Source organism: Stenella coeruleoalba, assembly GCF_951394435.1.
Source record: "Stenella coeruleoalba genome assembly, chromosome: 10".
NCBI classification, from domain to species: Eukaryota; Metazoa; Chordata; class Mammalia; order Artiodactyla; family Delphinidae; genus Stenella; species Stenella coeruleoalba.
The window spans coordinates 38,420,280-38,437,302 of NC_137156.1; the positions used below are offsets into that span (position 1 = coordinate 38,420,280).

General features: G+C 45.0%; 1 protein-coding gene across 1 annotated transcript in view; it reads right to left on the reverse strand.

The window, feature by feature from the left end:
• TBC1D22B (TBC1 domain family member 22B) overlaps nt 1-17,023 on the reverse strand; it is a 65,421-nt gene that overhangs the window by 15,132 nt on the left and 33,266 nt on the right. Inside the window, exons 9-10 of the mRNA XM_079933264.1 lie at nt 817-923; nt 277-352 (exon numbers count right to left, since the gene is read on the reverse strand). Of these exons, the coding sequence (XP_079789390.1) occupies nt 277-352; nt 817-923 (183 nt within the window). The remainder of the gene's footprint in view (nt 1-276; nt 353-816; nt 924-17,023) is intronic.

The following is a 17,023-nucleotide window of genomic DNA, read 5'->3' on the forward strand; positions in this document are numbered from 1 at the left end:
ATCGAGAAGAAAGAGGGAATTTGAGGAGAGATGCTGAAGGAGGACTGACAGACCTCAGTGGTAGAAAACTAAGGAGAGAAAAGAACTTGACATAACAGCAGAGTTCTCACCTCACCTTCCGGTTGAGATGTGGAAGGATGCCAGCACCGCCAACAGCACAGAGTGAATTGAAAAGGGTTGTGGCTAGGAAGGGGGCTGAGTTATGCCCACAAGCATAACTGGTTTGTGTCAGAATCCCACTGCGCTACTGCTAGAGAATTCTTCCTCTGAACCTACCATCAATCCGACTGACAAGCTCTTCTAGTGCCTTGACCTTCTTCTGGATCCCTGGTTGTGCAAAGGTGTAGTTATCCTGCAAACAACATAGGACTCAGGATGAGCAGGGATACCAAACAGTCGTGCCGCCATCCCTCAAATTCACTGAAATACATTTATAAAACACAAGCTGTTTTTCCGAAGCTGGTGCCAGTGTTTTGGGGAACAAAGGAATCTCATAGAACAGCAGAGTGTGAGGAAAGCCTAAAAGAGCCCTGTGCTGTGGAGGCAAACAGCACGGCCCGGGAGCACAGAGGAAAGGAGGGGCACGGTCTGATGACAAGGGCAGGGCAACACGGAGACCTCCTTAGGCTCCAGGGGACACTAGACCATTGCCTTTTGAAAGCTGTAAAGCTAATGAACGAGGTAAAGATGGATGGACCAAAAAGGGGAGGAGCCATGCTGGGTGGGGGGCCCTGTCTGATGCAGAAGAGCAACAAGGAACCCAAAGGGCTGCAGGGAGCCCCAACCCAGGTGTCCCACAAGGGCAGAACCACTCACCTGTATCCCATCCAGCAGTTTGCTCATGCACCAGAAGCTGTCGGCTTCTATGCTTCGCAGCATGTCCTGAGACAAATTGGTCACGTCAAAGTTCTCCACGTCCTCTTCTGTAAAACAAGAGGTGAAGAAAGTCCAGAGGTCTTCTCCAAAAAATGGAGAGAGAAAGACAGAGTCTAGTATCTTCAACGGGGTCCTTAAGGTCAGGAGAGAGAGCCAGGCTAACACGATGCCAAGGAACAGGGGCCTGCCCTCCCCGTCCCCTTGTCAGGTGGGCAAACATGTCCCAGGAAGGCTCTTGAGGATCTCCTTACAACGCTGAACAGGCCATTTCTCACACCAGTTTTGCTGGGTCCAACACATCTTCCTCTTCCACTGTATTTGTTCATTTAGTTTGAGGAAAAAAAATACTTCAGGCCTCCTGTTCAAAGAGCTATATCCAGGGGCTTCCCTGGTGGTGCAGTGGCTAAGAGTTCACCTGCCAATGCAGGGGACACGGGTTCGAGCCCTGGTCTGGGAAGATCCCACATGCCGCGGAGCAACTAAGCCCGTGCACCACAACTGCTGAGCCTGTGCTCTAGAGCCCATGGGCCACAACTACTGAGCCCGCGTGCCACAACTACTGAAGCCCATGCACCTAGAGCCTGTGCTCCGCAACAAGAGAAGCCACCGCAATGAGAAGCCCGCGCACCACAACGAAGAGTAGCCCCCGCTCACCGCAACCAGAGAAAAGGCCATGCGCAGCAACGAAGACCCAACACAGCCAAAAATAAAATAAATAAAATAAAAATAAATGAATTTTTTAAAAGAGCTATATCCAGCCCCCTGGAGATGGTCTGGAAAAATTCTTTGATTTCAGAAATTCACTGAACTGTCTAGCACACTCACACTTACAGGTAGTGGAAAAAGGTGGGATCAGGTAGCCCCAATAGTTCATTTTAAAGATGGGATCCCCCAGTCCTGACAAGGCAGACCCATGGTCTCACCACTCAGAAGTGAAGATGAGTGTGTGAAGGAAGATGGCCCAAACCCGTGAAAGCTCCCAGGATTTAATCTCACCAATCTGGAAGTTATCAAGATGGGCTCTGCAAAACCTCAATCCTATAGGATATTCAAGAAAAAAGGTTCCACAGACAAATATGGTTGAGAAATGCTGCATTATATAAACTCATCTTGGAGGTTCACGAAGATCATAGCATACAAAAGGATTTGAGAAGTTATTAGACATTCTGCATTAAGTAAATCTCCTTAACCTTGCTCACCCAGCATTTCCCCAGCTTCTTTAGCCATGGGACCTCTTTGAAAGAGGATCGCCTATTAGCTTCTCATGGAAATCCCACACTAAATGACAAGAGTGAGAGGTTGTCTATCTGGTCTGAGATACAAGCGGGGAGAACATAAGAGTCTTCTAGAAGAAGGAAGAGGCCATGTGATGTTTCCTTCCTGCCAGAGAGAGGTGGACAAGACAGGCCACCTCAACCTTCAGGTCCCTGCATGCCTGTCAGAGGCCACACATGGAAATGTTCAGGCCCTTGAGTTCTGTGCCAAACGCAGCTTATGTCCTTGGAGCCCTGTTTTGAAAACAGGGTGTTCACTGCAGTCCCTGGTGCTGCAGAGAGACACAGGCATATGATGAAATGTATTCTCTTTCATTTATGAGAATTATTACTCTATTTAGACCTACATCTGGACCTTCTTGGGAAATGTTTAACAACTCTCAGATTCTCATCCTGTATAAACAGTGTTTTTCTAATGGACATCAAGGGCTGTAAAAACCCTTTTGGGGAGGGCGGGGTGCTTTGTCAGAAAAGCTATGACCCTGGGAACACTGTAAAAGTCCATAGTTAATACAAGTAAAGTGTCAACAACAGTGCCTGGCACACAGTAGGCACAATATAGTTTATTTTAGATGAAGTTTACTAGGAATTTGTAATGACATGGGAAAGCATGTCACAGCATTGAGGGAAAGGAGTAAAGTACAAAATTATTTATGGTTTACTCTCAACTACTGCACATACAATATTTATGTGTTTGTATAATCACAGAGGAAAGATAAAGTATATCACAAAGGTTTACAGTGCTTATTCCCAAGGTGGTAGGGATAAAGAATTTTTATTTTCTTTAAGCCTTACTCTTCAAAATTTCTACAATAAGCATAATTTTTATAGTCAGGAAAAAATGCACATGATTTTAGAAAAAAGGGGCTACCATTGACTATATCTGCCTTTCACCATCAAAAAAGAACAAACAAGATATTGTAAAACAACACTAAGCCTGAAGAAATGAAGACTTCAGATAATATATAAAGGTCCGTTTAAGAAACCACGCAAAAAAAATCCTTCCAAAAATACCATCTTTCTATTTTTCTAACTTAAACACTTATTGTATAGTGGGGGCTTGTGTGTGGGGGGGGGTGGCCATATATATACTATTAATTTATTTAAGTGATACTGGGCTCTAAGACCCAGCTCAGAAACTTCCTTTTTCTTGTTGCTTCATCTTACATTTCTAAGATCCTTCCGTGTTGCTGTACAGACCTCTAGTTCACTGCCCCACACAGAGCACCACCTCTTTATATATCCGTTCCCCCCATGGATGGATACCCAGGTGCCTCCAACTCCCACTACCGCGAACAATGGCCAGAGGAACCATATGAGAACCACTCTGGGCCACAGGTTCAAGTGACCTAACCTCTGGTACCACCAGACCACTCTCCAGGACCAGACGCCCAGCAGTGCACTAGGGAAGTGTGTGTTTTCCTTTTTAGTGAGTGAGACTGATCACACCAACCGTCCAAGGCAGTAGTTCCCTCTTTATGAAAATAGGGTTGTGGAACTTCCCTGGTGGTGCAGTGGTTAAGAATCCGCCTGCCAATGCAGGGGTCAGGGTTCAATCCTTGGTCCGGGAAGATTCCACATGCTGTGGAGCAACTAAGCCCATGCGCCACAACTACTGAGGCTGCGCTCTAGAGCCTGTGAGCCACAACTACTGAGCCCATGAGCCACAACTACTGAGCCCGCATGCCACAACTACTGAAGCCCGCGCGCCTAGAGCCCGTGCTCCGCAACAAGAGAAGCCACTGCAATGAGAAGTCCGCACGCCGCCATGAAGAGTAGCCCCCGCTCGCCGCAACTAGAGAAAGCCCGTGTGCAGCAATGAAGACCCAACACAGCCAAAAATAAAAATAAATAAATAGATTTATTAAAGAAAAAGAAAATAGGGTTGTAAGAAAAAAATGAAACCCACAAGGAAGGCTCAAGACAAAACCACCCCCACTATTCATACACGTTTCCCAAAAGAAAATCCAGAGTGCCACAATAAATTGAAGGGTCTTTTCCTACCTGGGCATTCTACCATTCCAGAACATTGCAGCGGGAATGTCACTGGGAATGGAAACCACACACAGCAGAGTAACAAGGGAGAAAGAGCCTGGGTCCCCAAGTAGACTGGGGAGCACAGCTGCCACATCAGCCCTGGTGACCTGTGGCTTTTCTGTCAGACAGAAGAGCACGTGGCTAAGAGCACAGACTGGAGCCAGACTGTGTGGCTCAAATCCTGGCTCTGTCACTCACGAGCTATGTGGCTTTAAGCTAGTGACTTTACCTTCCGTGCCTCAATGCCTCATCTGTTAAGGTGGTAACATCCTACCAATGTCAATGCACATTGTAAGGATTAAACAAGTCAATACACGAAAAGTGCTAACAATGCCTGTCATAAAATAAGCATTATGCAAATGTTAGCTAGTATTATTGCTATTATATGAGGAACAAATAAACTTCTACCTTGTTTAAGCCACTGTTATTTTAGATCTCTGTTATTCGCAGCCAAACCTAACCTAATTCCAAACGTACCTAAAAAATAAAAGTCAATTTTCAAAGCTTTCCATTTCCACCTTCTGGTCTCAAGGAAGAAAACTGAACATGAGGTTTAAGGTGGTAAGATACAGCTCTCAGTAACTGTGCCAGTTCCAAACCTTTAGCTGTCCAGGGGGAAAAGGGACCAGACAGGATGCTGAACCCTCTCTTGGGGCCTCGAGTTGGGGGTTGTTGTTTCCCCACGTTCTGCCCTTACGCCTGGCCTGCGCGTTAGCCCGTGGCTTTCACAGTCAGCGGGAGAGCTCACCAGCATTTCAGAGAGTGGGAGGAGAGTTTAGTTCTGGCTGCTGAGAGGATAAAATTCACACATTCAGTCAAAAACTGTGAGCTGAGTGCACCATCAAAAAGCAGCAGAGAAAGGGAGGCCCAAATGCTCTCTGAAGGGCTTCATTCAGCATAAACAGTCTGTTCAGAAGGATCATTAAACGTCCCACTTAAGAAAATTCAACATATAATTGAAGAGGAACGGGAAACCATGCCAGCAACACAGTCTCCAATGAGGGCAGCGTCTCTGGTTGTCATTATGCAGCGTTCAGCCGCCAGGACTCAGACGGGAGGGAATGAGATTTTAAGGGATATTTTATGGCTGTTTTAAGACGCAAAGCATCCAAAAAGAGGAAACCCAAAAGTTCTTTATAAAAATCAAATTGCCCATTCCGGGCTTGACAAGAACATGCTGTCAAGCCCAGCATTATTAGCTAACAAAATGTCCCACCTGAGTGGTAGCCCCAGTCAAGTATTTATTTTTCTGAGAACTCCAGATCTCAGGCCTAAAATCAGCCTCACCTATGCCTCAAACACTCCCCTACGGCTTCGGGAAGAACGGCTTTTGCTTAAACTGACAAGAGTTAACTTGTCCATTAACTGCTTTAGGCATTTCCCAGGAACCATCTGTGATCGCAAGGCAATTTCTAGATTTTGTCATCTGTTGGGTCAGAATTAATCAGCCTGACTGGCAGGCATGAGAGGATTCAAGGCATCAGACTACAGACGGCCCTTCTATTTTCCAAAGCCTCTGGCTTACCTGATGCCTCTCTTTTTTTTTTTTTAAACTGGACTCACAAGAATACCTTACATAATATTTTCTGATCACAAAAGTAAACTGATTGAGAAAAGAAAAAAAAAATCTTTTCAGCTATACATCTAAAGAACTTCATAAAATAAAAGTTAAACATTTCATCCAGAAAAACACAGTTTGGGGCTTCCCTGGTGGCGCAGTGATTAAGAATCTGCCTGCCAATCCATGGGACATGGGTTTGAGCCCTGGTCCGGGAAGATCCCACATGCCGTGGAGCAATTAAGCCCGTGCGCCACAGCTACTGAGCCTGTGTTCTAGAACCCGTGAGCCACAACTACTGAGCCTGCACGCCACAACTACTGAAGCCCGTGCGCCTAGAGCCCGTGCTCTGCAACAGGAGAAGCCACCGCAACGAGAAGCCCGCGCACCGCCACGAAGAGTAGCCCCCACTCACCGCAACTAGAAGAAAGCCTGTGCAGCAGCGAAGACCCAACGCAGCCAAAAATAAAAAGTTAAAAATATATATATATTAAAAAAAAGAAAAAGAAACACAGTTTTAAGAAAAGTGTCAAGGAATTCATCTGGTCACCTGTATGTAATAATTTTTAAGTGGTTCAAGTGCTATAGAAACTTATTGTTGGGTGTTACTCATCTGGTATTTTCAGTCAAGTATTTGATAGCAGCAGCTGAGACAAGGCCACCACAGCTGAGCATGTACAAAGTAGAGGGGCCCCGGGACTTCCCTGGTGGTGCAGTGGTTAAGAATCCGCCTGCCAATGCAGGGGACGTGGGTTCGATCGCTGGTCCAGGAAGATCCCACATGCCGTGGAGCAACTAAGCCCATGCACCACTACTACTGAGCCTGCACTCTAGAGCCTGCAAGCCACAACTACTGAGCCCACATGCCACAACTACTGAGGCCCACATGCCTAGAGCCCGTGCTCCGCAACGAGAAGCCACCGCAATAAGAAGCCCGCGCACCGCAATGAAGAGTAGCCCCCGCTCGCCGCCAACTAGACAAAGCCCGCGCAGCAGCGAAGACCCAACGCAGCCAAATAAATAAATAAATATTTAAAAAAAAAAAAAAAAAGCAGAGGGGCCCCTTGGTTAAACCCAGAAAAGTCAAACCACCTAACAAAGAAAGGGCATTGAGGACAGGGAGGAGGTTAGAGGAAAGACTTCTTCTGAGGTTCCTAAAGAGCAGAGACCCATGCCGGGCTTTTCTGCTTCATGAGGACCGTATTCCAGACTGAATGAGAGGAGATGTGCTGTTTCCAAGACACAGAGAAGCAGCTGACCATGGAGCCCTTCCCGACGCTGTGCCTGTCAATCAGGGCAGTGACTAAAAGGTAAATATTAACTCAAAATGATCTCTGGCTGTCCACTACTCAGCGTGGGGCAGCCTGGCTAAAATTAATTTTAAAAACCAACATAGGGGCTTCCCTGGTGGCGCAGTGGTTGAGAGTCCGCCTGCTGATGCAGGGGACACGGGTTCGTGCCCCGGTCCGGGAAGATCCCACATGCCGCGGAGCGCCTGGGCCCGTGAGCCATGGCCGCTGAGCCGACGCGTCCAGAGCCTGTGCTCCACAATGGGAGAGGCCACGGCAGTGAGAGGCCTGCGTACCGCAAAAAAAAAAACCATATCACTAAACTGTCTCTACTTTCCTGAGGTTCCTGGATTACTTTTACTTTTATTTAACAAACACAAGTGACTGCTGGCTATGACCTCAGATTACATGAACCTGAACTATATGAGTATTCAGGTTATGGGGCAAGGGAGGGGCCAGGTCCAGCACACACTTCACCTTCTAGGACCTGTCCAAAGACTACCCACAGAGCCAGGCAGCATGTCACCAAGACACTGTGTATGTCAACAGGCTGTAGGGAGTCCAAGGTCCCCTGTGCCAGAGGCTCCTCATCTAGGCTCAAACATCTTGACTATGTTGGCTACCTCAATTTCTCCTCTGTTATAATTTCTCATTTTTGGGGGGGTCAGATGAGAGAGAGAGCAAGTGAGCATGCATGTGTCACTTGGTTTACCACCAGGGAGAGAGCAGGCCGGGCCCTACAGTGCCGGAGATGACAAGCTACAACTCGCCCTTGGAGAGCTTACCTCCTACAGGGGAGAAAATCCAGCACTGGACATCCCACCAAATGCTCACATTGCTCTCAACTGTCCGCTGAAAGCAGCTCAGCTCAGCACTCTGACTGGGCGTCTCCACATACATGTCTGTTGCTGGAAAGAGTCTCATATGTCTCAACTATCACATATGAGGCTGCTGCATCTATGAAGACGGGGCCAGGAGGCACCTTGAAGAAAGGGGTAAAGTTCCAAACAGGGTGAGCGCTAAAAATTCAGCATCGGTCTCACTCCCAGTTCCCTCCAAACCAGTAGCATGAAAATGCAAAGGGATATCCTTACTCTATGATTCAATTTATATAAAGTTTAGAGACAGGCAAAACTAATCGAGGTGTTAGAAGTCAGTAAAATAGTTACCCTTGTGGGGGCGAGGGGAGGGCCTGGAAGGGAACACAAGGGAACTTCTGCAGCGCTGGAAATGTTCCACTTGGGTGCTGGTTATTTAGGGGAAATTTATTGAGCTGTGCATGTAATGACATATGTACTTTAAAAAGTGTATGTTATACTTCAATACGAAATTTACATTTTAAAAGGAATAAAAGGAACGTCCTCTTAAGACAATGAAAGACTACGGAAGTCTGTCCAGATTCATCTTTGGCCTCCACACCTTGCCAGGTGGGGAGGAACAGGATCGGCAGGGCAGAGTCGGGTGTGAGATGGACAATGAAGCCTCCCAGGATCTAAGAGCACGGAGCTGGAGTATAATCCACAGCAGCCCAGGAGCAAGACACGGCAACAGGGGCCACGGTACCTGGGCATGTGGGGAGTTATTAACAACAACTCCTTTCCTCTGAAAATCTGAGTGTTAACTACCAAAAATTAACTGCATGGTTCACCCCCTCTCCTCCTTCAGGACTTTGCTCAAACATCGTCTTCTCAGTGTGACCCCAGCTCACTACCCTGATTAAAACCTGCTCCTGTTCCCACTCTTGCCAACAGGGCACAACTGTGTCCTTCTTTCCTCCTCTGTTCTCCTGCGTAGCACTTAGCTCGGTCGAGGTGACAAATACCTTACTGATTTTTCTATTTATTGTCAGTTTCTGCTCATCAGAATTTACACTCAGTGGAAGAGATTTAGTTTTACATATAATTTACATACATTAGACTACACATAAGCTCACGGTTCTGTTTTGACACATGTATACATCCGTGTAGAAAAGTGCCCCAGGGCTTCCCTGGTGGAGCAGTGGTTGAGAGTCCGCCTGCCGATGCAGGGGACACGGGTTCGTGCCCCGGTCCGGGAAGATCCCACATGCCATGGAGCGGCTGGGCCTGTGAGCCATGGCTGCTGAGCCTGCACGTCCGGAGCCTGTGCTCCACAATGGGAGAGGCCACAACAGTGAGAGGCCCGCGTACAGCAAAAAAAAAAAAAAAGTGCCCCAGTCCAAAGAGAGAACATTTCCAACACCCTATAAAGTCTCTTCTTGCCTCTTCCTAATCAATGTCCCACCAAGAGTCGACCATCGTTCTGATTTCTATCACTGTAGATTATTTATGAACTCCATTTAAATGGAATCATACATACAATGTATACTTTTTCGGTATCTGGCTTCTTTTGTTCAACATAATGGTTTTTGAGATGATTTCTTCCATGTTCTTGCTTTTATCAGTAGTTCATTCTTTTTTATGGCTGAGTAATATTCCATTGTGTGACCATCCATTCTCCTATTAACAGATATTTGGGTTGTTTCCAATTTTTGTCTATATTAATACAGTTGTTATGAATATTCCTATGCAGGCTTTGGGGTACTATACGCTTTCATTTTCCTTGTATAAATACCTAGAAGTGAAAGGCAGGGATTTTCGTCCACTTTGTTTATGGTCGTATCCCCAGTGCCTAGAGCAGCGCCTGGCACGGTGTAGTTCCTCAATAAGTATTTGCTGAATGAGTGATGGAACTCCATCTCCATCCCTTACGAGAGAGAACTTTTGACTATCTCAGCATAGTAGCAGAATACTGTAATTCACTGCCCTCCAGTGGCCAAGCCCAGCAAAGCTGCACTATTTCCTGAATATCTAGCAACGTTATGAAATTTTCATTCTTTCATTCATCTAGACATGTATGGAATGCCTATTTTGGACACCAAAATAAAAGCACTGGGAATATAAATATGTTTAAAATAGTCTCTGGCCTCAAAGAACCATACAGTCTGGTGGGAGAGGGTAGGAGAGAAACACAATAATTGGTGTGGTAAAGTCCTACAAAGGGGAAATGCACAGGGTTATGGAAAGAGTACCACTGGGGTGGTGGGGGTAGGGAAGAAGTCTCAGGGCAGGCTTCCAGGAAGTAGGGGTGTCTTAAAGGATGCAAAAGGACTAGCCCAGGGGATAAAGAGGTGGTACAGGACAAGGCTTTAGATTAAAACTGTCAATTTTGGATTTCTGAGTTTAAGAGGTGAGGCAGGAGGTAGAGCACACAGGGCCTTGCACAAGCTAGAGAATCTGGACTTTTTTTTTTGGCTGTGCTGTGTGGCTTGCAGGATCTCAGTTCCCCGACCAGGGATTGAACCCGGGCCATGGCAGTGAAAGCCCAGAATCCTAACCACTAGGGCACCAGGGAACTCCTGAGAATGTGGACATTTTAACTGTAGGTGATAGGACGCTAGTGAAGGGTTTTAAGCAAAGGAGCTGCACTGACAAGTCTGTGTTTAAATGGTGTGAAAGATGGGAAGAACGGGACAAAAACCAGAGATGGGAAAACACACTTGGCCATTTCAGCAATCCAGGGCTAAGCTAGGGTAGTCACAGGAGGAATAGAGGGGGAAGCAGATTCAAGAAATATTTAGGACATGAAATCATCAGAGCTCTGTAACTGATTGGATATGCAAGAATGAGAAAAAAGGGCTTCCCTGGTGACGCAGTGGTTGAGAGTCTGCCTGCTAATGCGGGGGACACGGGTTTGAGCCCTGGTCTGGGAGGATCCCACATGCCGCGGAGCAACTGGGCCCGTGAGCCACAACTACTGAGCCTGCGCGTCTGGAGCCTGTGCTCCGCAACAGGAGAGGCTGGGATAGTGAGAGGCCCGCGCACTGCAATGAGGAGTGGCTCCCGCTTGCCGCAACTAGAGAAAGCCCTCGCACAGAAACGAAGACCCAACACAGCAAAAATAAATTAATTAATTAATAAACTCCTACTCCCAACATCTCCTTTAAAAAAAAAAAAAGAATGAGAAAAAAGAATTACAAACAAGTCTTAGCATTTCTGACTTAAGTGACCGGAAATGCTGGCAACTGAGAGAAAAGGGTGGCTGGGTATGGAGAGGAGTTAGTCAAACACTGAGTCTGAGGAGCCTAGGGATAGCAAAGATTGTCACTATACATAAATAACTATAACCCACTCCTCCTTGGTGAAAGGACCCATAAGGGTACTGGCCACCTGGGATACAGACTGTGTTTTCCAGGCTCACTTGCAGATGGGAATGGCCATAAGACTAAGTTCAGACAAGAGAGATTCAAAACCAAGTGTCATGTACTTGGGAAGTGTCCTTCAACAGAAGGAGTATGCCTTTCTTCCTTTCCCCCTCCACACTGGCTGGAATATAGATGTGATGGCTAGAGCACAAGCAGCTATCTTGGATCATGAGTACAAAAACACACGCTGAGAATGGCAGGACGACAGAGAGAGGAGGCTGGATCCCTGATACCATGGAGCCCCAGACTACTTACCTCCTGACTTTTAATGTGAGAGAAGTAAGCTTTTCTCTCCTGCTTAAGGTATTGGTTCCCTGTCAGTGCAGACAAGCTAATCCTAACTGGTCATTTATGACATATCTAAGTGTAAATGTCACGCAGGGAACACGAGTCAGAGGTATGGGAAAGACTTCCCTTCTGGGAGTTCTACTGCTGTCATGCTTCTAAGTAAAACCTGAAATGAAAATCCTGCTGTACTACTTCATGCAGAGGAGAAGAGGGAGAGTTATTTGACAGTGTTTCATTTTGTAACGAAAGAAATCACCAGGCACCACTCTTCTTCTGAAAACAGGACATGTCATGAGCCCCACTTTTCTATACAATTTCCTCATTTGCATCACTTAAACAGTTGCTGTTACGCAGCTTAATTTGGTGATGGCCACATCATCGATTACATTTGACCTTAATACATTCCAAGCTAGATCAATAATGTCATCTAAGTCCAAAAGGTTTTGGAGATGAGAGTCTAAAGGCATTCCACCATCTCAGGGGTCACAGTCCAGAGACTGTATCTCCCCAGGGGTGACCCTCCAGCATTGTCACCTCTGGACCCAGACATAGCTGGCTTATCCACAGAGGACCCACTTCTATGTGAGTAGCTGGTTTCAGCAGATAAACAGGCTACTGGGGGGCTAAGCCAGCTACAGAAAAATCCTCTAGCAACTCAGAGGAGAGTCACTGGTTCCCCCCGTTTTCAACTATTTTACAACAAACATGACACAAAGCATGAAGCCAGCTCAGGTACCAATTTATAAAAGTAATAAAGAAGAGACAGGGGAGGAGATAGGAGAGAGGCCAAACAGTGTTCTGGTGGCATGTGGATCCCACAGCTCTACTAGGACACATCCTCCATGCTACAGCTCAGTAAGATGGGGCGGTGGGCTAAGGCTGCCTGATGATACCTGCCTGGGATGATGAGGGCAACTGCCTGGCCTGTTCCATGGGTGAAGGATACCTGAGGCCTCCTGTGGTAGGGAGAGTCATATCAGAGAGGTCATGACAACACACCTCGCACAGTAGCTGCCTTACTAGGATATGGCACTATTAGAGAAGGGAAGAAAAGCAGCATTATTACTCAGACAAGAGAACTATTCTTGAAGGCCACAAACAATGTTGAATCTATGTTCAGGAAAGGCCTTGAGGCTGGAGGAAAGTCTGTATGCCTTGTTTCTTTGAAGCTTAATTTATACCCAGCAACCGATGAACAGACAAATAAAATGTGGTATATTCATACAATGGAATATTTATTTGACCATGAAAAGGAATGACCATTTTTATGAAATGTCCAGAAAAGGCAAATCCATAGAGACAGAGAGTAGATTAATGGTTGCCTAGGAACGGGGGGGGGGGGGGGGGTGCAAGGGCTTGGGAGTGATGGCTAAGGGGTACAGCGTTTCTTTTTGGGCTGATGAAAATATTCTAAAATTGACTGTGCTGATGGTTACACAATTCTATAAATATACTGAAAACCACTGAATTGTACACTTTAAATGGGTGAATTGTATGGTATATGAATGCCATCTCAACAAAGCTGCTATCAAAAAAAGAAAAAAATACCCCAACAAACTAATTTGTAAATTTACTGCACCTCCAATAAAAATTCGGAAGGGTTCCCTACATCCTGAATTTGGCAAGTTGATTCTAAAGTTGACCTGGAAGAAGAGCCAAGACAATTTTTACCAAAGGATGATGAAAGAGACTGGCCCTGAAATAATAATAAAACACACTACAAAGGTCAAAAATCCAAGCTGTTGGTACATGCATAGAAATGGAGATAAATGGAACAGAAATAAGTAAACCATATAAATAAAGAAATTTATATTATATTATGAAAAGGGATCTCACATGAGTGAAGAAAGGATGTACTATTTATAAATAGTGTTGAAAAAATGAACTATCCAGTTGGAACAGTAACTTTAAATCTCAGCCCCCACTGTACAGGAAAATAATTTACTAATGGAATTTAAAAAGCTAAATGTAAAATCAAAACCACAAACATATTAGAAGAACACATGGAAGAATATTCTTATAATATTGGGGTGGGGAAAGACTTCCTAAGCAATATACCGAATCTAAAAACCATAAAGGAGGAGGTATTTCCTTCATGTCCTTCTCACACTTTGCAATGACTTGTTTAATTTTTTGTGAGCCCCTTAACCCCTGCACTAGATGGGAGGCTCCGTAAGGGCAGGGCCCACATCTGTTATCTTAGTCACTCTACCCTCTGGCACATAGGAGGAGCTCAATAAATACCTGTCGAACGGACAGATTTGACCACATAAAAATTAGGAAGTGCTACATTAGGAGACACAATAAACAAATTTGAAAAGACAAATGATGGTCTGGGAGGGAAAAAAAAGAATTAGCTTGAACTATATAAAATTCCCATGGAGGGATGCGGCAAAAATCGTTGAATATTAGCAATTTCATGTGGTTTGACCTAATATTTTTAACACATAGCAGATGAAAAATGAATATATCTAATCCACACAAAGCTCTTACAAAACAAGACCAACAGTCCAATAGAAAAAACTGGATAGGACTTCCCTGGTGGTGCAATGGTTAAAACTCCGCCTGCCAATGCAGGGGACATGGGTTTGATTTGGTCTGGGAAGACCCCACATGCCACAGAGCGACTAAGCCCGTGCACCACAACTACTGAGCCTGCACTCTAGAGCCCACGAACTACAATTACTGAGCCCACGTGCCACAACTACCGAAGCCCACACGCCCTAGAGTCCAGGCGTGGCAACTGCTGAGCCCATGTGCTGCAACTACTGAAGCCTGTGCACCTAGAACCCGTGCTCCTCAACAAGAGAAGCCACCGCAATGAGAAGCCCACACACCGCAACGAAGAGTAGCCCCCGATCGCCGCAACTAGAGAAAGCGCGTGCACAGTAACGAAGACCCAACACAGCCAAAAATAAATAAATAAAGTTATTTTTAAAAAAACGATAAAACTGGATAAAAGAATTTTTTTTCTTTTAAGCCTACAGCACCCGGTATTCCCAGGCGGTCTCCCATCCAGGTACTAACCAGGCCCAACCCTGCTTAGCTTCCGAGATCAGACGAGATCGGACACATTCAGGGTGGTATGGCCATAGACTGGATGAAAGATCTGAACAAGCAGATGACAAAAGAAACAAATGCTAATACACAAAAGAAAAGATAAACCACCTCACTGAAGAGCAAGTGGAAATAAAAATTGAAAGACAAACCATGGTTTATTTGCCAAATTGGTGAAACACAGTTAGACTAAAATACCCAGTTTTGCTAAGGATGTGAAGAGTGCACCCAAACATTAGTGGTTGGAGTATAAACTGCTGTAAACCTTTTCACAGTGTAATTTTGGAGTGGTACCTATTTGGCACGCTTTTAGGACTAGTAATTTCCGTTCTATGGGCTCTCTTTCAGGGAAACATGTATTTTAACACGAATGCATAAGAAAATATGTACAAGGATACTCATTGAAATGTTCCTTATAATAGCTAAAAATTGTAGATTATTTAAATGTCCTATTATAAAAGAATTGTTTACTATAGTAAAATTTGATGAAAGTAATTGCTGAAAGTGATGAGGTAGATCCATATGTCCAAATTTGGAAAGCTGGCCAGATATTTGTAAATGAAAACAAGCAAGATAGAGAAAAGTATGGATAAGTTTGATCCCAGTTTTCTGGATACAACAAAGAAAAATAATATATGCAGCTCTGTCCGCACACAGGAAAAGGACTGGAAAAATACACACCAAGAGGTCAACAGTAGTTATCTCTGGTGATGGGGCGGGTAGCAGTGAGGTAATAAAAATTCTATATTGTTTTTATTTTTTTTAATAAATTTATTTAATTACTTGTTTATTTTTGGCTGCGTTGGGTCTTCGTTGCTGTGCGCGGGCTTTCTCTAGTTGCGGCGAGCGAGGGCTGCTCTTTGTTGTGGTGTGCGGGCTTCTCAGTGCAGTGGCTTCTCTTCGTTGCGGAGCACAGGCTCTAGGCACGCGGGCTTCAGTAATTGTGGCATGTGGGTTCAGTAGTTGTGGCTCACGGGCTCTAGAGCGCAGGCTCAGTAGTTGTGGCACACAGGCTTAGCTGCTCCGCAGCATGTGGAATCTTCCCAGACCAGGGCTCGAACCCGTGTCCCCTGCATTGGCGGGTGGATTCTTAACCACTGCGCCACCGGGGAAGTCCTTGATTTTTTAAAATGAGTATGTACCTCTACTGTATTTTTTTTTTTTTTTTTTAAGAAAAGGAGCAATAAGAAATGTGCTGCCTGCTTTGGAGCAGGGAATGGAGAAGAGGGAGCCACTAAGTTGAGATACCACCAATCTCTAAGTTGGTGCTACCTCTAAGTTGAGATACCACCAATTCTTATAAAAAGCACAAGTATTTAGGTCAAAGACCTAGGTTTGAGTTTGGGAAGCTCATTTAAAATAGATTGATACAGGGCTTCCCTGGTGGTGCAAGTGGTTGAGAGTCCGCCTGCTGATGCAGGGGACACGGGTTCGTGCCCCGGTCCGGGAAGATCCCACATGCTGCAGAGCGGCTAGGCCCGTGAGCCATGGCCGCTGAGCCTGCGCATCCAGAGCCTGTGCTCCGCAACGGGAGAGGCCACGACAGTGAGAGGCCTGCATACCACACACACACACACACACACACACACACACACACACACACACACACAAAAAGGTTGATACATCTACCTTAAAGAGATATTGGGGGCTACTAAATGAAATCAGCAATGGTTTCACTGGTCAGCAAGTGAGACTGACAAACCAAACACCCAGATCAGAATGCAGTCATATCAAAAGACCTAGGTTTGAGTTTGGAAAGCTCATTTAAAATAAGGTTGACACATCTACCTTAAAGAGATATTGGGGGCTACTAAATGAAATCAGGTAAGTCAAAGTACTTTGCAAATGGTAAAGTGCTTTAAAAAATCAGGGTTATATTACAGGTTGGCCTGGCAAGTCCTAGTTTGATAACTGGAAAAATAAGGGTTAAAGGTACAAACGCCTAAGGAAAAGAGACATGGATGGGAACTGATAGATTAAGAGAGACTTAAGAGACATATCAACCAATTAGTAGAATGTGTGGACCTGATTTGAACCCTGATTCAAACAAACTGTTAAATATATTTACGGGAATCAAGAAAATTCGAATAGTGTTATATATTAGATTATATTAAGGACCTATTATAACTTTTTAGATGTAATAATTGCATTACAGCTGTGAGTTTCTTTAATCATTATCTTCGAAAGGTACATATGGAAATATTTATGGATGAAATTATATGGTGCTTGACAGTGAGATTTGCTTACTCACAAAGATGAGTGGGTGAAGAATGGACAGAGTTATGAAGTTGCATGACAGGTATATAAGGATTTATGGTATTATTTTTTCTACTTGTACATATGCTTGAAACTGAAAAGTTTTTGTAAAAAAAGAATGGGCCCCGCCTTCCTAGTTCTAGGAGGAGGTACCAAATACCCATCT